Source organism: Python bivittatus, unplaced genomic scaffold (genome assembly GCF_059951505.1).
Source record: "Python bivittatus isolate LINGU-HERP-01145 unplaced genomic scaffold, Pbiv_v1 ctg000000_np1212, whole genome shotgun sequence".
Classification (NCBI taxonomy): domain Eukaryota; kingdom Metazoa; phylum Chordata; class Lepidosauria; order Squamata; family Pythonidae; genus Python; species Python bivittatus.
Window position 1 is genome coordinate 4232863 of NW_028277028.1, and position 25998 is coordinate 4258860.

Sequence of the window (25998 nt, forward strand, 5' to 3'; positions counted from 1 at the left end):
AAGACAGGAACAAGGCGGGCAGAAGACTGCTTTAATCTGATTCCACGTCAAACCACTCCCTGCACAGCTAAAGTCGCAGGTGTGGCTTCCCTCTCTCTGACTCAGCAACCAGAAAGTTAATGTACCAGTTACTGAGAAATGAACTCTCACCCTCAATTTAAGAAAGGGAGCTCTGACAACCAGCAAAGGACAGAATGCCTGCAAGCAAAATGATAGTGGCAAAGAGAGAAGAAATATAGCATTTGTGATGCCTCTCCTGCCCCGTTTCCTTAGCATTCCCTGGCCAGTGAAATAACTGGTGCCAATTAAGGATTCTAGTCTGATGGCATTGTCTTCCTACATCAGAGCATAAAATAATACAGGTAGTCCCCACTTAAGAACACCGGGTTACAGATGACCCATAGTTAAGAATGGAGCCTATTGTAGCAAAATTCAAGTTAAATACACAATGGTTCGAATTCATTACACAATATGACATACAGTATTATACAATAAAATTGTTCCAGCTTACATACAAATTTGACTTAAGGACAGACCTTGGGAACAGAACTCATTCTTAAACTGGGGGCTACCTGTATGCAAAACATACAGCCTGATCAACAGATATTAAGCAATCACAGCAATAGCAAAACCCTCATCCAGGAAGAGCTATAATTATCAAGCATTGCTGAGACATAGATGCATTGTTATATATTAAGAGCAAACACCTTCTCTGACAGCCAATTTCTATGTACCCAAAACAGTGTCTTCTGCTTAAAAGGGAGGTATCAGTAGGCTTGGGTAACCCCGAGATTTACAGAAGTAGCAATCAATCAGTTAATCTGGGGTGGGGAGAGAAACCTAAAATATGGTGAGGACTGCAAACATTCAGTGGTCTCACTGGCCATCATGGGAGGAAGGGAGAAGGAGGAAGAGAGGGAAGGGAAATGGAGTTTCCTAGAAGGTATGGCAGGAGGCCTCCATGAAAAAATCACTGTACTCTGCCATTATGCTTTGTAGGTTCCACTTGGAATGCTAAAAGCCAACCCAAGACTATGACCTGGATGCTTAAAAGAGGGGGCATTAAGTAGAAATGGAGCTATCAGCATACATAGTGGAACCCTAAGATTGGTAGAAGAAAAATAGCGAACAAGATCCTAAAGAGTCAAACAAACCAACACAAAGAATAGCTACAGGATTATTTACTAAAAGGTGGGAAATAAACTTCCAGCGGAAAAAAAGATTGGGTTTGGCAGATGGCTAGTTGGAACATGGAATAAGAAGCCTTATTGCTGCACCACTTTATTACAAGCCAGACTCCCATTAACAGTGAACCAGAAAGCTGGATGCTCTTAGCCTTTGGAGCCCAAATGAACCACTGAGAAAGCTTGCTTGCTTGCTTGCTTGCAGTTCTACACAACTTGCAGTTCTTTTGAGAAAGCTGACACTCCAAGTTATTAAAATACCTTGCTCAGAGTCATCCCTACTCATGCAGAAGTAGAATAAAGGAGCAACAAAGAAAAATAAGGGGAGTAAAACAAACAAATCAATAACAGTTGGGGATAATGAGGAAAGAACCTAGTCAATAGCTTCTAGGAGCCACAAATGTTTAGAATCCTCCCTCTGACTGAGGATGATGGGAGTTGCAGTCCAACTCCTCTGGAGGCAGCAGGTTAGCAAAAGCCATTTTTGCTCTAAATTCAACACTGTGAGGGCATATTTGAACCCATACCAGGGTTTTCTATGTTTGAGTAATTGTTTTCTCAAAGAAATAGCAGTGTTGCAGTTCAGACTTGACCTGCAGAAGAATGTGTTCAATAAACACAGAGATAATTATAAGTTATCTTTCATGAGAAATACTGTGGTTAAAAACAAAGAGGCTATTTTGGTGTTATTAAGACCAAACCCTGCAGTTCATCCTGGCTGGGTCTGCTTCCCTGTCTAAAAGCAATACTTTCCGTAACTACCTGATTCCAGAGCTTTGGCAAGAACATCTCATGGATCTGTTTTAGGATAGTCTTGGGGAAAAGAACACCACTTTTGTTAAGGAACTGCGGCAAAGATGCATTTGGTAAGCATAGGCTGGTCATTATAGTACCTTTTACTTGCATGAGACAAAGACTGGATTTGAAGGGAGCATGGTGATTCTCTGTAATAGCTAGGTGGTCATCTCTTTGCACCTGAACTACATCATCCAAGTTTCTTAAAAGCAGGATGCTGTTTCTGTTATAATGTGCAAGTCTTGAACGATTTCCTATGGAGAAAGTGGGCATGCTCATGCTAAACTTATCAGATTCCAAAGAAACATGTATCTTTAGTAGCAACATGGGCATGTACGAGACCACATCAGCTGTACCAGAGAGCTTGTGCTTCATGAGGAAGGGCAGCCATAGGGTAGGAAGGCCGATTCACAAGTTGCAGGAGCTTCAAAGCAAATTTAGCTGGCTGGCCCCTATTAACAGCTCTACCACATTGTAAGCAAGGTTTAATCAAACGTATATCTAAGGCTGCAGTAGTGAGGAAACATACAGTATTTTTTAATTTTAAAGCAGAGGGAGAGGAAAATAATCACTTTTCTCTATTTCCCTTGCTGTCCTAATGTTCATATAACATTGGGTAAAGAGTAAGAAATCTTTTTGAATGATATGTCATGTGTATCTGTGCATGTGCTCATTTATTAGAAAGTCATTCTGTAGCATAAACTTTATTATGGAGCCAGATTGTGACATTAGTCCCATTCTACCCTTTTTACTATTGGGCTACCATGTGGCAAGTAGAATGACCATCTCCTAAGAGCTTAAGATACTGACAGTGTCCAGTACTATGATCTCACTAATGCTTGCTTCAGTAAAGTGACAGAAATCTAACCAAAGTTTCCTTCGGGCATGTCTTTATCCTACTGGTTAAATAAGTGAAAAGGAAAGCTTAAAAACTGTGCTTTCCTGCTCAGTTCAGGGAAAATAGTGTAATGATATAGCGGAATGCTTAATTAATTGTTAGCAGGCAACATTAATTGTTGAAATTAATTTAAATAACTTTTAAATAAGTTATGTATACTATGTTCTTCTGTGCATAGGGACACTCAACTTTTAGCCTTCCTTAGGTTCTACATTTTCTGCAAGGGTCCAGCTCCAAATCTGAATGCCCGCAGAAACTGTGCTATAAGTAAGCCAGATCATTCTGGCTGAAAAGGGAACAGGAACCCCTTGTTTATAAAATAAACTCTATCAATGAGAATTTGTGACCATCTAGATCCAAATGTTTTTGGATTCCAATTCTTAACAGCCCCAGCCAGCATGAGCAAAGATCAGGATGATTGGAAAAGGAGTCCACACCATCTGAAAAGCCACTGATTCCATTCTCTCTGTTCAATCAGCAATGAAATCCATGCCCCACAGTGAACTGGGAAATTAGTACTAATTATTGGCTTCAGCCTATCAAACAACCCACTGAGTTGTTCTACTCTCTTTTAAGTGATACTTTCCGATCCACTTGGAAGAAGTCCTTTAAGCAAATGTTCCTTTCATGTGGCCTTTTGTAGACCATTTTATGTAACCTTGGCTAGTCGAGGGCTAAAAACCTGATTGCCCAATTATCACTTGAAACTGAGCTGCAGTATAATTTGAACAGAGTGTATATTATGAAACACAATTATTTGAAGAGGCATGGCTCCCTACATTTACTCCCTAACTTACTCAAATTACCTTGAGTTTTTGTTTTGTTTTACCAGGAACATTGTAATGCCCTTCCTTCTGCACGGTTACAGTAGATATTTTAAACTCCCCATGGCTCATTGTCTTTTCCTTGTGGCTCACAAGAGTTAGAATCAGTAACACACATTCTTTTACATTGCAGGTTTTATACAATATTACGTTAAAATCTTATTTTTCTCCTTCTATCAGCAATCCCCAGACAATCAGTCAGTTCCTGTGTTGATTTTCTGCTTGCTGACAAGGTTTTTATACAACCTCCAATGTTTGGTTCATTTAGCATTAGGCTTCACAGGAGATTTATAGTAGGATTTAAGATGGATTGCTGTATATCCTTATTTTTATTTATTTTGATTCCTTTTCCTCTCTCTTTTATCTCTGTTTTACTTGCTGGTTAAAGGCTGTAATAAAATTGAAACTGAATTGAATTGAACTGGAAAATTAGAAATGAGAGATGTTCTGGCTAAAATGTTTCTTGGTTTTTCTCCTGGCAGGTATTCAACATGATGAAACTCACACTCATGTATTTCCTCCTCCTTGGGATTTTCATGTTTTTATCTGTGAGTATGTGTCAGTGTTCCTTTATCAAGTAGAGCAATCAGTACTGGAGTCCTTGGGTTTAAAACCTACTGCACATTCTTCTGCAAATTCATCTGAAAGTGGTGGACTGTATATTCTTCTTACTTTATCAAAAGCTCTAGAACCAAATAGCAGCTGTTCACTAACTGTCCCCACCCCATGTCTTCCCAATTCCCATGCAAAGTTAGTTGCAAAGAGAAGAGCAGCTGGAGAGAGACAAGTACATGGTCTATAAGCAAGTCCTTGTCCTCAGTGTAGATCACAGTTGCAACCATCTCCACCTTTTCATGATTGTTGATAGTGAATTAGTTTCAGTTGTCAGGACACTATTTCAAGAGTGAATCCTTACAGTTCCTACTGAGTGCAATTCAAAGCTACTTTTATTTCCCGATGATTTTGGAGTCTGGTTTTTAATCACCAATCCCATAGCAAAGTATTAGAAGTTTGTTCTCTCTCACAGTCAGCATATTCATGCCCTCTCTACTATTACTCCCAATTCTTAAGAATAAGTTGAAAAGTAACACTTCAGTGCTGCTTGTCTCAAAATGCCAAGAAAATCATAAGCCAAACCTTGCTGTCTTCAGAGCAAAAGCCAGCATTCAGTCACTCTCCTATCCCCTGTCCACCTTTTAATTCTCCCCCAAAATCTGAGTGAGGAGAGGGGAAACAGCAAAACCCCAAAGGTTTAATAATCCTGTGAAATAAAAGTGTCTCTCCAAGATACTCTACTGACTGAAGATCTTCAGGCAGGAGGGAAGAAGCTGGATTAAATCCAGGAACTAGGAGGCAGATTTATACAAGAACTGCTAATAGGAAAAGTCCCCAGTCACAAGCTCTCCGGAGCTTCAGTATCTCAAAAGGAAAACAGTTTCAGTGGTGATTTGAGATGCACAGCCAGAGATCCGTGGTGAACCTAAATGCAGTCTCAGTTTGGGAGGTACTGCATCTCCTCAAAGGGACAAGCACCTGTCTCTCCACAAATTTCTATAGCTTAAATTTATCTGTACACCTCTTCATTTGCCCCTCCAGAGTATCAAGGGTCCAATTTTTGTTTTAAAAGTACAGCATCTCAAAAACAAGTAGTCATATCACATGCAGTTGTACAACGCATTGTACCAGGGAATGTTTACATCTAAAATTTGGATACTCTCTTTTGATGTTGAAACATGTGCAATAGATTATAATTGATTCATAGTCACCCAACAGAAGATGGAAGTTCAGACATGCCCAGATTACTCCAATCTATTTTGAATCACAACAGAGTATCTACCTGCAAAAGGTGATGCCTGAGGTCTTTTTCAGGTAACCAAGCTGCAAACAGAACCCCACTGAAGATTTTATACTGATCAAAGCCAACTCCTCCCCCTGTTTTGATCATGTGTTTGATATATTTTAAGTATCTGCATTCCTCAAATGATGGTTAGAGGTTCTTGTGATAATTACAATCTAACACTATTTGTGACAGCAGAAAACCAAAACATTAACCAGACCATTATTCACAACAGAGTTCTCAAACTCTCAGGCACTATAACCTCCTAAAATAAATGAATGCGACCCCTCTCCATGAATAGAAGTTATGAGTTCACATAACTAGGGTTGGGCAAGAAATACAACATGGACTTTCAATCATTATATTTCAGTCTATAAACTGGGCCCTCCAGATGTCGCGGAATTGTAGCTACCAGCAGTGGCAGACACTCTGGTGAAGGTTTATGGATGCTAGGTCTTGTTGCGTAGTACAGGCTATCCCTTGCAGACAGACTGTCTTTCAGAAGGAAGTGTCAGTTTCCAAGGAAGACACGTTAATACATGCTAATTCCTGGCCAACTTCCAACCTTTTGCTACTGGAAGCAAAAATGGAAAAAGCCAGGATTCCTCACTCTGTCCCTCAGTCCTTTTGGGAGAAACTCCAGCTAGAGTTGTTGCAGTTCTCTCCTTCTGCCTTCTTAGCTACAAAGCTCTTACTCTGCAGGAACAATGTGCCTGCCTGCAGGTTGTTCTATGGAAAGCCTCCAAATTGCATTGAGGTCCCTTTCACAAGATAGGCTCCCTGTCCTTAATGATGAACTTTCTCCTGTGTTCTTTTTCTTCCCAAGGAAGAGACTATTTTTTCATACAGTGGTTTTGTTCCATCAGAACTATGAGGATGGAGCATAGCTGGAGCCCTGTTAGACCTCCTAAAAAACATTGCAACCAACCCCCTTCACATTTGGTTTAGACCTCCCCCCCAGGTCACAGCTCGCAATTTGAGAATCCTGATTTATAGTCATTCATAAGAAAAAGCAAGAGACTTAATTGCAGGCAGCATGGAAAGCCACCCTGTTCCAGAGAAGGTTGGGTGGATCCTGCAAATCTTGCTAAAGGGAAGGTCTTGGCAGCAGAAATTGCCAAGAAAAAAGACTCCTTGTATTTAGACCAGTGAAGAATCCTGATTTAGGTGCCTTAATGGGGGAGGCAAACATGTTCACCTGACTGATTCTGACCTTGAAATAATAAGCTTTTTGAGAAGCAGATCTTCTTGAAACATGTGAGAGCAGCAGATTTTGTCAATGCCAATAATAATATTTTTGGCTGATTGTCACTGAATAGATTTTTGGGGAGGGGGGCGTCTGGGTGCAGTGCTTAAAATCAATGATCTTTTATGGAGAAGTAAAGAGGACCAAATTTTAGGTCCATACCACAAAGCTTTTTTTTTTTCTTCATTCATTTTGTGAAGAAGAGAAAAAGAAACACAAGTGCTTTAACAAAAAAGTGAAAGAAATACAACAAAGGGAAAAAAACATGTTATTATAACAACAAACAATTACAATTCTACATATACTTATCTAATGCTAATATTATTCAAGTATGTATATATTTCTAATACATTTATCTATCTTTTTTTTTAACCTGTATTTTGTGCAAATGAGTCCCTTATTTCATTATACTTGTCCAGACAACGTCTACATCTATAGGTGGCAATCTGCTCATAGGTGGCAAGTGCAATCAGGTCTTCAATCCATTCAGTGAAAGGGGCCATGCATTTACCTTTCCAATGTGGCAATTAGTCTTTTGGCCACAGTAAGGGCACGGAGAATCCATTTATGTTGTCCAGTTGTCAAGTTCCATGTACTAGGCATATAGTTCAAAAAAATGTTATCCTCTGAAAACTTTAGTTGCATACCACAAACTTGTGTGTCTTTTAAATTAAGATACTGTTATTATTAGCAGTATTATTAGAAATCTGCAAGAAAAATTGACTCCTCTAAGCAGAGTAGTCATAAGTATGTTTCATGTAGAAGTAGCCTTTCCCCACAGTTTTCCTCTTGCTGCTGGATTTTTGTTGTGAAAAACTCATATTGGTAGAGGAGGTCCTAACTAAGAAAATGTAAGGACAGGTTTCTTTTTTGTCCTGCAGGGGAGGAAGCCTGCGAGCATATTTTCCCCTTCCATAGATATTTTAGCGATTTATATTAAAATAGCATTCATTATGGATATGTCCCTAAACAATAAATATGAAAATTTCAAAAGGTTAGGGAGATATGATGAATGACTTTTGCATTATGTTCAATTGACATCAAAGTCCTAGAAAGTGCAATAGGGAAGTGATGGAGGCTAGATTGGTAACATACAGTGGCAGCATTACCACCTCTTGAATATTTAGCTTTTTCAAAGCAAGACCTAATGTTATACTCTCCCCATCCCACATTTTAATGGTCTTGCTCTTGAGCGCCTCAGTTTGCAATACCCCTGTGATATATTACTTCACCACCGTTTCCAAAGATTGCAAAGTAAGACATTCATTCACTGAGATTAGCATTTAGAGTTGTCGATCATATAGCTTCTTCCTCTTCCTCTCTCCACTCTGGGTTTTTTCTTAAATGGAAAGATTGATAAGAAATATTTCTTTTGAATTCACTAATCAGAATTTGGGATTATCTAGATTCAGACCTGGGCTGCTTTGGAGTAATCTTTCTTCAGTTTTGGATAGCTGATGAATCTACCTGAATTAGCCCAAACATGGTGTACATTTTTATCAAACACAGCAGTGTTGTGTCATCTCTTTTAAATCATGCAATAACCACATGTTTCTTAATATATCTTGGACAGATTACAACTGCCTCTCCTGTGTCAAAGTATGGAGCTCAGTATGCACAACTGGTAAGCACAAGAAGTTATTCATCAATAACAGCTATTGCATTAAAGCATTAATGCCATTTCATTTTAGCAAAGTGTTGCAGAAGAAATTCCCTTAAATTCAGTTCCCAGAAAGATGAACTCAGTTACTTAACATCCAGAAAATCTGCATCCTTCACCTAATATGAACTCTGGACTCTACAACCTAATAACTGTTGATGCTATGTTGTCCATGCAAATTTGTCTCAAATATTACTAGAGGTTGTTAGTTATTTCTGCTATTCCATTATGACTGCACTCAGTTTTCACTCAACCCATTACACTGTTGTGTTGGAATAATAATGTGTGGATATCCTACACATGCTATTTGAACCATATAAGACTGCTTATCTGGATCTCCCTTTCTTGCCACCTCCATTACCTGAACAGATGAGATGTCACAAAATGTGAATTAACTCTTGGAATAGTTGAGGGGAAAGGTTCAGGTCAGATAACATGAAGAAATGTGGCTTGCTTCTCCTGCAGAACTGGAAAATCTTCTCAGTTACTCCCAAGCTATGAAACAATCTCTCTCAGGAATTGTACTTAGCCAATCGCTCCCCCTTTAGAGTGAGCATTAAATTGAGCAAATAAATGAATAAAAAAGGAGCGGATGGTTGCCGAGCTTTTTTCAGTTCAGCATCACCTGCAAATTAGGCTTTGACACATCATTGCCCAGTGGATGGTAGAAGTAACACTAATGGAAGGAAAGGTCAGCCCAATGAATTGTCCCTCATGCAAGCATTCATTGGATCCGTATAGTAGTAAACAGGATTGATTAGGCTGAAAGAAAATTCTTTTTTGATTTCCCTTACCTCTATTTTCACATATCCTTTTCAGCCTTTTTCTCTCCCTACCCTCCATGAGTAATAGTTATAGAGATAGAGGAGGATTTAAATCAGGGAAATAACGCAGGAAACATGAACTATGAAACACACTGCTTCTAGAATTGCAGCCCAATGAAAATTCTCTTCACTATCACTGGCCTTTGGAAACCTAGCAGATCAAGGCAGGATTTTGCATCTAATTAATTATGACAAGGTATGCAATTCAGACCTTGTCTGTTTTCAAGCCAATAGTTAACAGAGTAGCATGCATCACCCTGGCACATTCCAGATGTGCTGACACAACTTCCAGAATTCCCAGCCTGAATGCTCTTCTAGAGAGGCATCTCCTGTGGGAAGGAGTCAGTGCCACATGAAAGGTCTACTGCAAGACAAAGGTGGTAGTGCTGCTGGCCCGCAAGCCAGTTTGGCAGATTTTAAGGCAAGGTTTCCATAGAGGTTTGGTTAACCATGAAAATGAAGAGATTATAGCTATTTAAAATGGCCTATGTAAACACTACTTATAGTGATGTTGTTGAAAAATAGAGCAATGTAAGTCTCCACTAATGCTCTTTATTTGATTTACGACCTAAAATCAGCAATACAAAGAACCAAATAAAATCAAACAGTTAAAAGAAAGAGATAGATAAAATATTGTCAGGCTATGTTTGATGTTAATTGCTGCCTCATTTTAATTGCTGCCACAATAAATTTGGCTACCATGTAGGTGGTTTCACAATTTGAGGGTGAAAGTAAAAAGTCGGTATAAAAATCATCCATTCTCCCAGGTGCATTTAATAAAAGTGGGGGGGGGGAGCCTATGATGTCCTTTAGAACAGTGTTTCTCAACTTCAGCAAGTTTAAGATGTGTGGACTTCAGCTGGATGGGGAATTCTGGGAGTTGAATTTACTGAGGTTGAGAAACACTGCTTTAGAAGTTACAATAGAGAAGGGCACGTTGTGTTGTATCAGTTTCTCCAGAGTCACCAGACCCAAACGTGCTGAGATAGAAGAAGTTAGCACCTGCCAAATAATAATGCAGATGGGAGGATGTTGTGCTTGGCCCTGAAAAATCCTTTCCTGAAGCTAGAGGAAGTAAGGGCATACAGATATCTTGTAGGTTCCCAGGATCTTATGTCTAGCAGCTATTTAAGTCAGAATAGAAAACAAAGCTAGCATTAATATTTGTTCCCTTCCTTCCTGGCCCTTCTTACAGGTTTTCCCATCGCATCGGCTTTGTGTAAGTGTTTACTTATCTTGAACTTTTTCAGAAAAAGTTTTCCAGCCCTTAAATTAGATTAGATATTGATATCAGTCTTCACTGAACTGTATTGTTCAGTGGTGGCCCCTTGGCAGCACAAAGATGGTTCTTATACTAATACCACCTAAGCCTTTCTCGTGGAAGTTTCTTTCCAAAGTCAGAGGAGAATAAGACAAGCAGTGTGGGCTGTATAGTTTGGTCACAATATATCACTTTGGTTTTCAGAAATCAAAAGATAGCCTCACTCTTTTATCCTTCTTTCCTGCCTACAGATTGGAGGTAATTTGCTATTTGCAGATAGCAGGGACAGCAGCAGCGGGTACAGAAACTGCATATTCCAGATACAGGTAATTTATCATGAACCTGTTTTTGTCTACACCAGCTTCCCCTTGCTGGCACTTCACCAAATGTGCAGGAACTCCATTTCTTATTAAGTCTCATCGGTGATACTTGTCAGAAATTCTAGAAGTTGTACTTCCAAGCCATGGCCTCTCTGTAGACATTATAGGAGGACAGCTGTGTTAATCTATAGTAGTAAAAAATCAGGAGGAGTCTGGTCACATCTTTTCTGACTAACATGTTTTACTAAGGGGCACAAGTTTTCATGAGATGAAGCTCACTATCAGATGCGTAGGGTGGCTAGATTGATATACGATTTAAACTGGGATGAGACAAGGGGAAGACAGGTTGATTATGCAGGTGAAGGTTACATGTGAGACAGACTACAGGTACCATATCAATTAACAATTGTAACTAATGTGTTAAAAACTCATTGTGTTTAAGACCTCCTAAACAAGAAACCACCACATAATAATGATGCTAATATAGGAGCCAGATTCTGCAACAAGCCCAGAGGTCTACTTTGCCCCCACATCTATACCAAGAGCACCATCACAGGCCTCAACAAGTACACACATGAGATTAGAAGCACCTTCATATGTTCTGTGTCCAATGTGCCCCTCTGGATTCTACATAGGACAAACAGGACAAATTTTGTGCAAAAGGATTAATGGATACAAGTTTGACATTGGGACTCAAAACAAGGGCAAAATAATATCAGAGCATTTCAGCCTCCTGACACTCCATGGCAGACCTCAAAGTGACTGTTTTGGGAAAATGAGACTTCAACAGCACAATTGAACAAGAACTCACATAAAAAGGTTTCAGGCTATCTGAAAAGATCTCAACAAACTTAATGTGTTTTTAACACATTGCAATTGTTGATTGATAAGGTACTTGTAACCCGCACCTGCATAACCAGTCTATCTTCCCCTCCCAGTGCTGCCAATGCAAAGACTTGCATTTTTAGAATGATTAGGGGTGGCATTGCTGCCCTCTAAGCTTTGGTACCCTAGGCCAGTGCCTACTCAGCCTTAGTCTAAAGCTGGCCCTGTCCCCTCCCTTTTCCACTTTGCATCATCCCAATTTAAATCCTACATCAGTCTAGCCACTCTGTGTATCTAATGAACTGAGCTTCAGCTTGCAAAAGCTCATGTCTTTTAATAAAATGTGTTTGTCAGAAAGGGAGCAACCAGATTCTTGCTGATTTATGGCCTCTCTATGAAACAAAAAGTATTTTGTGTATATAAGAAGATTACCAGTTACTCCATCTGTACTGAATTTCCAATGTGTGCATTATAACAAGAGAAGATGCAACAGCTCAGGATGACATTGTGTGCTGTTCTACATGTCTGCAAATTTTAAATACAATACAGCCCAGTAGCTGTACTTGGTAACCTTCTTTGCCCAGAAAACAAGTGAATGCCTTCACCCAATGAAGGCAGCAAGGCAATTTTGAAAAAAACAAGAAAGACAATTTGAAGACATAGGCAACTCACCTGTTTTCTCTGTAACTCCCCAATGCACGCCCCACTGTTTTGCCATTAGACAATAAACATGCATAATTTGGTGCTGGACGGACAGAATAACTATTACTATGCCAAAAACTGATTTTCATGTTATGGATAACAGCCTCCTTCATGGATTCATAGTCTGTGGCTATGACCAAGCAGATGGCTGGAATACAAGGGTGTTAGGAGATAAAAGGGTTGTCTCATGTTTGTCTGAGCATCTGCCAAATCTGAAACAAGGGCTTCAATTCTTGCACAGCAAGATCCCTCCTGCACATTACGCATCTCTCCATTGGAAGAAAGGGGACAGCTCTGGTTGGGGAGGACATGAGCATGCTGTGCTGTAAACTACTTTTATGGGGAAGCTGCTGACACTTTCCAATGAAGAGCTTGTTTAGTAGAAGCCCTTGCAGTGAGGACTTCAGTGTTTTTTTCAACGGAGAATGTTCAGCCCTTAAGAAAATGCCTTTCTTAGAAAAGATGTAAAACAGCTCCTTTTCAGATATAGCAGAAAAGTGTAGGGCTAGCAAGAGCCCGTATGACTTCCTGGCCTCAGTCAGTGTGCTCAGTATCAAATTTTAGTCAAGATTATTGTGTAAGCACATTCTACAGTGCAGTTTCAACAATACCAACTTTTTTGCTGTATTTTTCCAAGGCCGAATAATAGTGCTTGCATGGGAAACAGTGCCATCTAATGGAAAAGTATATGAGCTGTATGCTACATTGGAACACTTCTAAAACACTTAGCCTGACAACACTTGGAAAAAACTTTGAGGCTTCCACCTTATCAACTAGAAATTCAAACTGTATTAAATAATGAAGCAGATCCTCCTCTTTTGCTTTGAACTGCAATGTATCTGGATTTCTTCCGTGGGATATCCTTGTATATATTCTGGTTATTACTTTCGGATAACAGCATATTGAAAATGTCTTCTATGTTTTCAGGGCATTTTCTTTAAATCTGATAGAAAGGACACTGGTTTTGTAATTCTTTCCTAAAGGGAAAGAAAAGTTCAGTGGAATTCTCAAGAATGGGATGCAGATTTCTCATACACTTATTTTAGTTGCAGTGTGTGTCTTTCACTGAATGATCATCTCTTCAGAGATCTGTCAGCCTCTCTGACTTCCATTCCTTCAATTACATCCTAGCAGAAGACATCAGTGCCTATTGCTGGTGTTTTTTTTGTTTAAACCAAACCAAAACTGCAAAACAGGGCAGGCAGGAAGGTTGCAGAGTGATGGAAATGTTATGGACATTTATTTGCCATCTTGAAATCATTAAAGTAAGCTCAAAAACACCACCAACATAAATTCTACAGCAACCTAAGAATGAAATAGAAAAGTTAATGAAATAGAATTAAATAGAAAAGAGAAGAAAACTTAAAAGGAAATAAGAGAACAGATCTCACAATAAAGCTACTTTAAAAGTTCTGCCAGGCTATAGTATGTAGGTATGTTCTGCATCCTGAAACCACTGTGAAAGAAAAGGGGCCTTTTTACTAGGTGCCCAGATACCTCCACCTGATTGCTTCCTGCCCAAGTCTAAACTGTGTGAGAACTTGTAACTCCTATAAACTCCAACCAAAATGTCAGTGGTCAGGAAAGCTCATGTCCAGTAACATCTAGAGCAACTTTTCTCAACCTTGCCAGCTTGAAGACTTGTAGACTTCAACTCCCAGAATTCCCCAGCCAACATGCTGGCTAGGGAATTCTGGGAGTTGAAGTCCACACATCTCAAAGTTGCTGAGTTTGAGAAACACTGATCTAGAGGGCTCATTCTGTTTATAGAGGCAAACTCTGATTTGGGTGTTCACAACCTAATTTCCTCATTTAACTCTTTTATTCTAGAGTTCAAAAATGTACCTGCATTGCCATTATGGTTAATATTAATCAAAGTGATTAGAGTTTGATTGGTTGACAATTGTGGTGATGGAAATGAAGTTCAGCATTTCATAGATCTAAAATCTCTGCAAATTTCTTCACAGCCTTCCAAACCTCTTACTCCAATGCCCAAAATCCCCAGACAACCAACCAACATATTGGCAATGAAAACTCCAAGTGTTCCATCTTTTATGACTCTAAAACCAGGTGTAAGAATAGATTTTGTTGGAACTGCAGCACTTTTTCTGAAGATCTCCTCTCCTCGTTATTGGCCCAGACCCAACATTACTCCCACTACATTCACTGATGCCAAGGACTTAGGACCAGTTTCTTACCCTCCAGGAAGCAAATATCCTGCAGTCACACAAGGATTTTCTGTAGATGCAACAAGTCATGCCACTTTGTATACCACTGAAGTGCCCAGAGGTGATGCTTGATGTCTCTTAAGTTCTAAGAATTAAACCTCACGAGAAAGGAAGAATGTGGATAAAATATTTAAACTTTGGGAATATATATGTTGTCAATACTCCTTACGGTTGTTTCTCTCAAGACATGAAATTACTTTTGTTCTCTGTGATTTCCTATAAAATCATTTATCCATTGATGAATCACCAGTGATGTATTTGAGTGAAGGAATGTAGATCTCACTTGGGGAATGAGGAAGGGAAGGAAGGAATGAACTGTTAAGGTAGGAGTTTCAGAAATAACAACTCAGTCCTGCGAAAGAGGACAGCCTGAGAAAGAAATTCAAATCACCTTATCTTGATTTTTGTTTGGTGTAAGCTTGGGGCAGAGAGAAACTCTGACAGGCTCTCAAGATTGTTATTCTACCCTACAACAATAAAGACCATTCCTGGAATCCCTGCTGGGTGTGTTTCTTGACCATGCTTTCCTTGAAGCGCTGACAACCTGCCATTTTGTTCTGTATTGCATTCTATCTTAAGATTCATTGTATTTAGATTACATTTTAATAAATAAATATAACAGCAATATAGGGTTCAAGCACACTACATGTCAAAGTGCATAAACCCAGCAGAAACATCAAAATCCCAGTGGTATAATGTCATCTCTTTTGAAGGCCACTCTCCCCAAACTATCTCCATTTATGTCACTTCTAGGGTCCATTTTATTTAAAATTCAAATGGAGACAGTTGCGTGGAAGGCAATACTGGGCCATGCCAACTTACCTCCTGCAAAAATTACCCCCTAGAAAAGTTCTGTATGAACTAGATGCCTCAAAACATACATTGCCATTATTTAGGAATAGGTAATACCTAATATCCAATGAACATGGGTAATTATTTTTTTAGCAATACATTTTATAAAAAAAGAAATAGTGCATAAATGGATTATGAAGCTTTTGATAGAGTAGATTGACAGAAATCTCAGACAATAACAATTTACATACTGCCCAACTCCCAATGACTCTGCATGGACAAATTGTAAGACAATGAGATAAGTTGCATATTTGATTGCCGGTACAGAATGAACAACTAGCTGAAAAAAGAAGTTACAAATCTCTGTTCAATCCTTGAGATTTCTGTTGAAAGTATTACAGGAAACAAGACTGGGTATTTTGCTTGCCCGAGATCCTGGAGTGTTGCTACCAAACAGAGTAGACAATAAGATAAAGAACTTCCCAGGCACCAATCTCTGTCATCTATAGTTAAATGAGACTGCAGAGAAAGTTAAAAAGGGAAAGTCTCCTGCTTCAGAGAATCAAAAGTTGTTTTGAGTCAGAACCACCAACTAAATTAGCTGGACTTGACTTGATACAATGCAGCTTGATAAATGTCATAAAAGCATTCAACAGTGAACTAGAGTTATCACTCTATGAAGTCAAATTAGTTCTGTGGACAGGATGTACGCAGAGCACTTTTTTTTTGCCACTCAGGATTTAGCTTCCTTTGGTGACAATTTAAATTAATCCTTGATTATATTAAGAAAGCATAGGGTACACTTCTATTTCCAAAGAGGAATATTACAACATTGAGGTAGCAGTCCAATTTATTTTGCTGCAACTCAAGATATGTTATCTGTATCTTAACATATGCAGGGGAATGGGGAAAAGGAAAGCATCTTAAATACATTGTATTGTCGAAGGCTTTCACGGCCGGAATATGATGGCTGGTGTGGGTCTTCCGGGCTGTGTGGCCATGTTCTGGAAGTTTTGTTTCCTAACGCTTCACCAGCATCTGTGACTGGCATCTTCGGAGGGCAGCAGCACAGACAGCAGTAGTTCTCTCTGTGCCCAACTGGTCACAGATGCTGGTGAAACATTAGGAAACAAAACTTCCAGAACATGGCCACACAGCTCGTAAGACCTACACCAGCCATCTTAAATACATCTTTGCATAGGTGTATTGCAATCCAAAGGGCAGCGGAATGGGGAAAAGGAAAGCATCTTAAATACATCTTTGCATAGTACCAACCTAAATCCTATTCTACAAATACAGGTAGACCTCACTGACTGACTGGCTCATTCAACAATCATTGAAAGTTACCTTGGTGCTGAAAAAATAACTTTACAACCAATGCCCACATTTACTATCTCTGCAGCATCCCTCAATCATGTGATCACCATTACAGTCAGTACACATCCTATGCCTGATCAGTTGGGTTTTTCTTCTCCTTGCAGAGAAGATTGGAGAGTATGCCTAAAGAGATTGTTTTTTTCTCCCCCCCCCCCCCCCCGAGTGGAGAGATTGCTTAAACAAAGGGGGGGGGAGAAAAAAGGCAAACTATCTCCGTAGGCAATCTCTCCTGTGACTTACCTGGTTTTTAGTAAGCAGACATACAAAGGCTGTTTGCATAGTGCGCTCATGGCTGCCAGTGCCAAAGCATTCCTTTCAATGTGTATTCCCCATTGTGTGCCTGCTGACTCTCTTGTAATCCCTTCCTCTCCAGTGAATGTAGATACAAACATTAATTCCCTTCTTCCTAATTATCCCAGCCCCAGGGTGAGCATTCCAAAGGGCAGGGGAGTGGTTAGGAGGCAAACAAAAGCCCAAGATGTGAAACTGATTAACTTGTCAGTTAAAGGCAGCAACTGCTAGCCAGCTATCCCAGGGCCTGGGTGAGCAATCCAAAGGGCAGGGGAACAGGGAAAAGGAAAACAGTCACAGTCACTTGATTTCCCACTTAGCTACTGTTTCACTTAATGACAGAGCTGCCTGTTCCAATTGTGGCTGCTAAATGAGGACTACCTGTAATTACGGACTACTCTGTGAGCCAAGTCAGTCACTGGAATAAATAAAAATTCCACAAATTGTGCAAACAAATTTTCCAATTGTGCAGTTTCCCTGATGAAAAATAGCACCCCCAATATCTTTTCAGTAAGACTTTTAAAAACAAAATGTGAATTTATTAGGCCTATTCAAAACAAATACCATTAAAAACATGATAAAAAGCAATCACAAATAAGTCAAATAAATGATACTAAATAGATATATATTTATCTTTATTATCAAAAAATTAAGTTGATATAGCAACTGCATTTATTTTTCTTTTTAAAATCTATTGGGCAAAAAGAAACTCAATAAATTATCATCAACCACTATGTGATCTTAACAAAACAAACATGTTTTTAAAATAATAGTCTGATGGCCTTTTAAACTTTTGCATGGGATTTTTGCTAAAAAAGGTTTTTCTTTAATATACTATCAAATACTGCTCTTTATCTATGAAAATCCCTCTGTACTGTTTCAGCTTCTTTTATGTCTGAGGTACAGAATGCAGCCATTTCAGGTGCAAGGCACTCAATGCTGAACAGTTCCTTTCAAACCAACATCCACTGAGAAGTAAGAAAACCATCACTCCCTTAACTTAACCAAACCATCACCTTCAATCTTTTTTTAACGATAGTAAGAAACCCCCTCATAAGATCTCTCCAAGCTGAATACAGGAGACAATGATTTCATTCAACAGATGTTAAGCCATATGCATACCATATTTAATCACAATATAATCCAAAATAGGAAAATTAAGTAATGACAAACACTCTGAAAATATGCAAAAGGCAACACATTTTAATTCAACATATTGTTACCTTCTAACAGCTTCTAAAATGGTTTCTAATGTGTTAATAATTCAGTTTGGTATGAATGTGAAACTTAACATACTAGACTTCTGTTTCAGCTACAATACATTTCTGATCATATTAGAAACTGAGAACAATTTCTAATGATCCCCTGCTTTTTTATCAAGGTGTTTTGCATCACAAGGCCATCTAGATTGGTTCTTACAAAGCATTACTAGATTCCATATTTAACACAATAAAGCACTATTAATCTTCTTCCTCTCCTTCCCCATCCTCCTCCTCCTCCTCTTCTTCATCCTCACCATGGTCACCTAATTCAATATCATCTTCATCTTCAACCTTTAGGGGAAAAAAAAGAAAGAAAAATGCTATTTAGTGTATTGAACAGACAGCTTATTTTTAAACTTGCTAATTATTGTAATATGCTCAGGCAAATAATTAAGATTTAAATCTGTGTCTATTATGTTTTAAGTTCAAACAGAGCATTTCTCTAGCATCTGAGACCATAACATTTTTGTTTTATTATAGAACCTATAATTTATTTATCCTATTATGACATGAAAACATTACTTTCATCAGGCCAAGAACCACATTTGCCTTTGAACAGCATGTCAAGACTAGACTCCATCAAAAGAAAAAGTTGGTCAAAATGTAAATAAATAAATGGCTAAATTGACTTGTTTGATCAGGGAGGAACAATAACTATTTTTATAAAAGACTGGAAACCCTTTATGGACTTTTTGCTGAAAATGGATAAAAATGATCTGGTGATTTCTGGATTTACCAATTAAAAAGGGCTGTATATGGGAAGAATAGAACTATGTCACGTAATTTTGAAGGGGGAAGTTATTAAGTATGTCTATAACTGCTGTAAATAAGATCAGAAGTCACTTCTTTAAGTATTTTCTTTTTCTTCTTGCTTTCTATTTTTTTCAATACTTTTTTCTTTATCCTTTCTTACTTTCCTTTTATACTGATTTGTGTTTATCTTTTAACTTTGTAAAAAAAATTATTTAATACAAATTATATTAAAATGTAAATAAACTTATATATTTAATTTTAACTTATTATTATACACTTATGCAGATTTATAATATAAAGACATCTCTAGTTGCAAAATTAATTGCTGAAAGCCACATACATATATCCCTTTTTCTTTTCTGTTCCATGACATCACTGAGTGTAGATGTCAGAGCATGGTACTGGATTCTCTGCTATTCCCATTTAGAAACTAGGTACCAGGTAAAGAGAGAAGTATTTACTGAATACAAGTATTTACTGAATACTACATTTAAACTAAATCTTCACTTTTTTCCTTTTTCAATTTCCCTTTCCTTCCCCCTTTGTGATACAGGAGGACTGCAGAGGACAAAGGAAGAGGAGCTATGCTTCCTCCAGTTACACCTTCTCTTTCCTTCGGGCACCATTTACATTTTGCTGATAATGATCTACATACTCTTTCTCTTCCTAACTTTCCTCTTCCTATCTCAGAACTAAGAGATAAGGGAGGATAGCAGTGATTGCCCAGGAGAAAGTCCTCATGCTCCTTTTCCTTCTCCAACTTCCAAAGCATCCAGGGGATTGCTTCTTTTCTTCTCCCTCTCTCCTTTTTTTTTGAAAATCATCCTTCCTGCATGGAGGAGGAAGTCAAAATTACCATATCTTGGGAATGTGGCAGCTAAACCACATTCTTGTAGAGCAGTGGTCTTCAAACTTGATATACCCAAGGAACCCTTCTCAATGTGAAAAATCAGTCAATAACCTATTAATTAATATCTTTCATGTAATATATTTTATTTTAACAAAATGTTACGATTAAGTCATAATAATACATTTCATACAATGTAAACTGAAACTGTCATGTTGAACTCCTGGTTGATACTCATGGAACTCTGAGGTTCTAGGGAACACAGTTTGAATACCACAGTTCTAGAGGGTTGGGGGAATTTGGAACAAATTTGGGGACACAAAAAAAGCAGCTTTGTCATACAAATGAAGTCACATATCAATAAATATAGCCCTAAAATTGTTCCAGCTACTTCAAGTCTCACACCTGCCTTTGCAAAATTTGTATCCTACCGGTTCTCCAAGTTCTTTGAGTTTATTCTTTAATGCAATTATTTTCTGATCCTGATCAGCCAGAAGAACCAGAAAATCATCTTGTTCTTTTTTAGATTCTGCAACTTCCTGCTGCAGTTTACTTTTTTCATTTTTCAAAATTGCCACAGTACTATTGGATGATTCCAGCTGCTGTTTAAATGATGTCTTTTCCTCACTGAGTGTTGCAATTTCATTCTGGCATAGGAAAAAACAAAATATTACATTCACATTACCATCCATGAAAAAGTTGTGCATCTGGAAGGAAGTGGCATATGCTTCATATATCATAAAAGTTAATATCCTGTTAAGGTGATTTAAGTATTCCATAAAAATGGCCATGTATAACACTTTATAGAGTCTCATCTAAAATCTGTTTTTAGAGGTTTATGCTTCACATTGTTGATCTTAAATAGCTTTTTCATATCCATTTCCCAAATGCCATTATTCTGTTCATTTTTAGAAGCCTGACAAATGACTCTAGAACAGATCTTTGAAGATGGAAGCAAAAGGAAATACAGCAAACCTCACCATGCATTACTGACTGATCATCTCTTAGATCCTCTCTTATGTCAGGGTAACATCTTTTGATATCTCAATGCATATTGCAGTATAAGAGCGTTAGGCTGAGAAGACACATAATTTAGACTCCAGCAAAAAAGAACTGTGACTACATTCTTGAAAAGCACTTTTCTGACCAGGTTTACGGGCAATTATGGTGCATTCGGAAAGTATTCAGACCCCCTTCACTTTTTTCAATTTTGTTATGTTGCAGCCTGATACTACAATCATTCAAATTCATTTTTTTCCTCATTAATCTACACTCAGTACCCCATAATGACAAAGTAAAAACAGAATTTTAGAAGTGTCTGTAAATTTATTAAAGGAAAAACTGAAATATCACATTGGCATAAGTATTCAGACCCTTTGCAACAACACTTGAAATTTAGCTTAGGTGCCTCCCATTTCTCTTGATCATTGCTGAGCTGTTTCTACATCTTGATTGGAGTCCACGTATGGTAAATTAAATTGATTGGACATACTATTCAAAAGAGACAAAAGACCAGAAGATCGCCTCACCAGCAATCAATCACCAGCAATCATCACTACAATCATCACCCAGATAAGCAAAGGTTACCACCAGGCACACAATCAAGCAGCAAACATATGCTAACCAAAGAACTACCAGAGGAGTAAAACAAAACCCCCACCCTTACCAGCACTGGCAAGGCAGGCCACAGCACATAAACAGAGAGCAAACCCCATCCCATTTTAGCACTGAAGATGTTACCTAGCCGGGTAATGAAATGTTTGCAAGAAAAGAACCAAGCTCAGAGAACCCCAAAGACTCCACAGGTCAACCCTGAGCTACATGTATTCGCCTCTATTGATTGGACATGATTTGGAAAGGCACACACCTCCCTATAGAAGGCCTCACAGCTGACAATGCATACTGTACCAGAGCAAAAGCCATGAGGTCAAAGGAACTGCCTGCAGAGCTCAGAGACAGGATTACTGCAAGGCACAGATCTGGGGAAGGCTACAAAAGAATTTCTGCTGTTCTGAAGGTTCCCAAGAGCACAGTGGCCTCCATAATTCTCAAATGGAAGAACTCTGGCACAACCAGGACTCTTCCAAGAGCTGGTTGCCTGCCCAAACTGAGCAATTGGGGGAGAAGAGCCTCAGTAAGAGAGGTGACCAAGAACCTGATGGTCACTTTGACTGAGCTCCAGAGACCCTGTGTGGAGATGGGACAAAGTTCCAGAAGGACAACCATCACTGCAGCCCTCCACTGATCTGGGCTTTATAGCAGAGTGGCTAGACGGAAGCCTCTCCTCAGTGCAAAACACATGAAGCCTGCTTGGAGTTTGCAAAAAAGCACCTGAAGGACTCTCAGACTGTGAGGAACAAGATTCTCTGGTCTGATGAAACCAAGATTGAACTGTATGGCCTCAATTCTAAACGTTATGTCTGGAGGAAACCAGGCACCACTCATCAGCTGCCCAATACCATCTCAACAGTGAAGCATGGTGGTGGCAGCATCATGCTGTGGGGCTGTTTTTCAGCAGCAGGGACTGGGAGACTGGTCAGGGTTGAGGGAAAGCTGAATGGAGCAAAGTACAGAGATATCCTCAATGAAAACCTGTTCCACAGTGCTCGGGACCTCAGACTGGGCCAAAGGTTCACCTTCCAACATGACAACGATCCTAAGCCCACAGCCAAGTCAACACAGGAATGGCTTAGGGACAACTCTGTGAATGTCCTAGAGTGGCCCAGCCAGAGCACTGACTTGAACCTTATTGAACATCTCTGGAAAGACCTGAAAATGGCTGTCCACCGATGGTCCCCATCCAACCTGACTTAGCTTGAGAGGATTTGCAAAGAAGAATGGCAGAAAATCCCCCAATCCAGGTGTGCAAAGCTTGTCGCGTCATACTGAAAAAGACTCGAGGCTGTAATTGCTGCCAAAGGTGCTTCAACAAAGTACTGAGTAAGGGGTCAGAATGCTTAAGCACATGTGATATTTCAGTTTTTTCTTTTTAATAAATTTATAGACATTTCTGTTCTGTTTTCACTTTGTTATTATGTACATTATGTACATTAATGAGAAATGTACTGAATGTACATTAATGAGAAAAATGAGGAAAAAAATGAATTTGAACGATTGTAGCATCAGGCTGCAACATAACAAAATTGAAAAAAGTGAGGAGGTCGGAATACTTTCCAAATGCAGTGTAGATCTCTCATTCCTTGCCTGCTGAAAGACTCACTGTATTATCAATGGCTGAATATAATCTGTAAGAGGGTATTAACAAGAAGCAAATATACATGATAATCATCAATCTGGATTATTTTTTTTTTCTGGAATGCCCATTATAATCTAGAGTTAATCCATCAATCATTACATACTTCCAGAAGCAAAAACAAAACAAAAAAATTGTAAAAAGCATTCTGTGCCAAGAATCAAATAAGACTGCAGTTATCAGCAAAGCAAAACTAGACTCTAACCCTAAAATTAAGTTAAAGATGCAGTATCTTTTATTAGGGAACAACCTTTAATTCTTTATTCTCCTGCAAGATCGCTGAAAGCCGTCCTTCCAGGTCTGCTGTCTTTGCTACCATAACAGTGTTATTGTCTTCTGATGCAGGAGCTGAAGTCAGGCTCTGCAAAACAAACAACACTGAATTGAATTATTATAAAGATAATAATTTTCAGATAACTGTAATAATTGTGATTGTCTTATATGGTACAGTATAGCCAGGAATTAAACCTAGTTACTTATGGCTGATGCTGGACAGGGCAAAGAGATTAAGGGGATTATTTCTATTCATTATAGTTCACCAAAAAAACCAAATCACAAACTAAAAGGCAGAGCAAAAATCTTAAGATAACTACCATTTTCTGAAGAAGTTCTTGCTTCTCACTCTGAAGCTTAATTATGTCTGAACACTGTGACTGGATTTGGGCTCTTAAGTTTTCAATCTCCTGTGAGAGAAAAAAATATTAAATTCAGCTAAAGATATGATATTCATTTATAGGTCCAAGACTAATCATATCATGATAGATATGATGGTACAAAATATTAATGGATTTGAAGTGGGCTTGCTACTGAAGTGCAGGTAATATGCAGATGTTCAATCTATTTCTCTCAAATACCAGGGAAGTTATTGATGCTCTGTACTAGTGCCTAAAAGTAGCGATAGCTGAATGAAACTTTATAAATTGAGACTTAATCCAGACCAGACTCCTAGTCAAAGAAAATATCAATGTTGTTTTGGATGAGAAAAGACCAAGATGACTCTTGAGGGTTCTTTTGGATCTGACTTTGTATATGGATACCCAGTTCTCAGCTGGGGCACAAAATACCTTTCCCCACCTCAGATTGGTCCAAATGTAATTTTTATACCTGAAAATGCAGGTATAGTAGTAGTAGATACTGTAAATATATCCAACTTGGATTTCTACTATGTCCATTTCACTGAGCTACCTTTGAAGAGACTTTGGCTCACCAAGAATGTGGAACCAAAGACAATAGATGATTGCCCGAAAAATCAGCACTGATCCTTATATGAAACACATTATAGAAACCAGGTTGGTCTCCCCACCTTAATTATCTGACATGGTGAAAAAAGAGGAAGTGACCTATACAACTAAAGGCCCACAGGACTTAGTTCCAAAATCAAGGCAAGGGCACCCCTTTTGTTAAAAATAGTGGTTGTGCCTTGGGAGCAAGCAATGCATGGTTTCTCCCACTGTCATTCAGAAGTAGCCTGACCAAACACTTTAAACAGACTATAGGAATTTCCTACCTTACATAGTTCACTATTTAACTGAGCTCCACTGGATGTACTGATTTGTGAAGATTGTTCTGTTGTTCCTTCCATTGTTGTTGAAAGTTTCTGTAAACATCAGACATATAAAAAAAAGCCCAGTTATTTAAAAAGCATAAGCATTTTTAAAAAAAACACTTTTATTCTGGTTTTGTTTTTTAAAAAACAGGAGGATTATAGCTTCAGTTACAGATTTTCAATCATGCAGCAATGGTTGATGCCATCTTTGAAATTTAAGCTAGGGTTTCTGTATACTGCATAGCCTGAGAGAAAATAAATTATGCAGATTTAATTAAAAAATTAAATATTTAATTAAAAAAAACTCTTATGCTAAGAAATATGCTGTGAATTCCAGGAAGTGTTTGAAGTATTCATGCTTTAAAAAAATTAATTTGATTCCACTCCTATGCTATGGACTTCTCAACAATTATGAGATCAGTAAATCTGTGGTATTTCATCTATAAACTCAGGTTCAGTTTTTAAAATAAAGCTTTACTTATCAGGAATCCAATTTATCCTTAATGAGATGAAATAAAACTACATAAAGTTGCTGGGTAGTCTCCTACCTTCTGCTGCTTCTAAAAATAGGTTACAGAAAAAGTTAACATTTTTCTGTATCACAAATTTCAATTTTATGAGTCTAAACCATTGCCAAACCAGTAAGCTGGTTTTTAAAAAAATAAGCATTTTACAAAAACAAACAAAGCAAAACAGTTATCTGTACAAAACCACATTCCAAAAAGCAATAAGGATCCACTGAACCTATCAGTACGTTTTATCTAAGAGGCTAATTTTTCTCCAAATGCATTATTTTTTAAGCTTTATTTCCCATTCATTCATTCATTCATTCATTCATTCATTCATTCATTCACTAATTCTCTTTGCATACTACCTAATCACTCATTGAGATGGCTCAGAATAATTGAAACAGTATATAAAATATAAAACATGAAAAATCAATTGATTTAAATCTGAATCAAAATTAAAATTAATACCATAAAAATAAATTAATAGCTGAAAGTTTGGCAAAAAAAAATGTCCTTTTTTGCCATTTTGCTTAAATACTAGGAAAATGTGTGCTAAATGCTCCCATGGGAAGGGCATTCCTTTCCTTGGAGCCTCACAGGGGAAGCTGTGATAGACAGTTGAAGTTCTGGTAGTAGGGAGATCTTCAAATGGCCTCTTCTACAGATCTCATAATGGGGCAATTCCATAGCGGGAGAGGAAATGCCTCTGAGTCAAGTCCTAAACTATTCAGGTTCTAAAGGTCAACTACCAAGGCCTTAAATTG

The 25998-nt window shown here is 38.3% G+C and overlaps 1 protein-coding gene across 5 annotated transcripts in view; it reads right to left on the reverse strand.

The window, feature by feature from the left end:
* Positions 1–18174: 18174 nt before the first annotated feature.
* USO1 (USO1 vesicle transport factor) overlaps positions 18175–25998 on the reverse strand; it is a 48522-nt gene continuing 40698 nt past the window's right edge. For 3 of the 5 annotated variants that reach the window (XM_007438163.4, XM_007438161.4, XM_088136599.1), the window contains 5 exons: positions 24687–24776; positions 23773–23862; positions 23430–23540; positions 20358–20573; positions 18175–18617 (listed from right to left, as the gene is read on the reverse strand). In XM_007438163.4, coding sequence (XP_007438225.1) covers positions 18525–18617; positions 20358–20573; positions 23430–23540; positions 23773–23862; positions 24687–24776 — 600 coding nt within the window. In that variant the 3' untranslated portion in view covers positions 18175–18524. Of the gene's footprint in view, positions 18618–20331; positions 20574–23429; positions 23541–23772; positions 23863–24686; positions 24777–25998 lie in introns of all 5 variants that reach the window. The other 2 variants (XM_088136552.1, XM_088136507.1) reach the window with 2 other exon arrangements.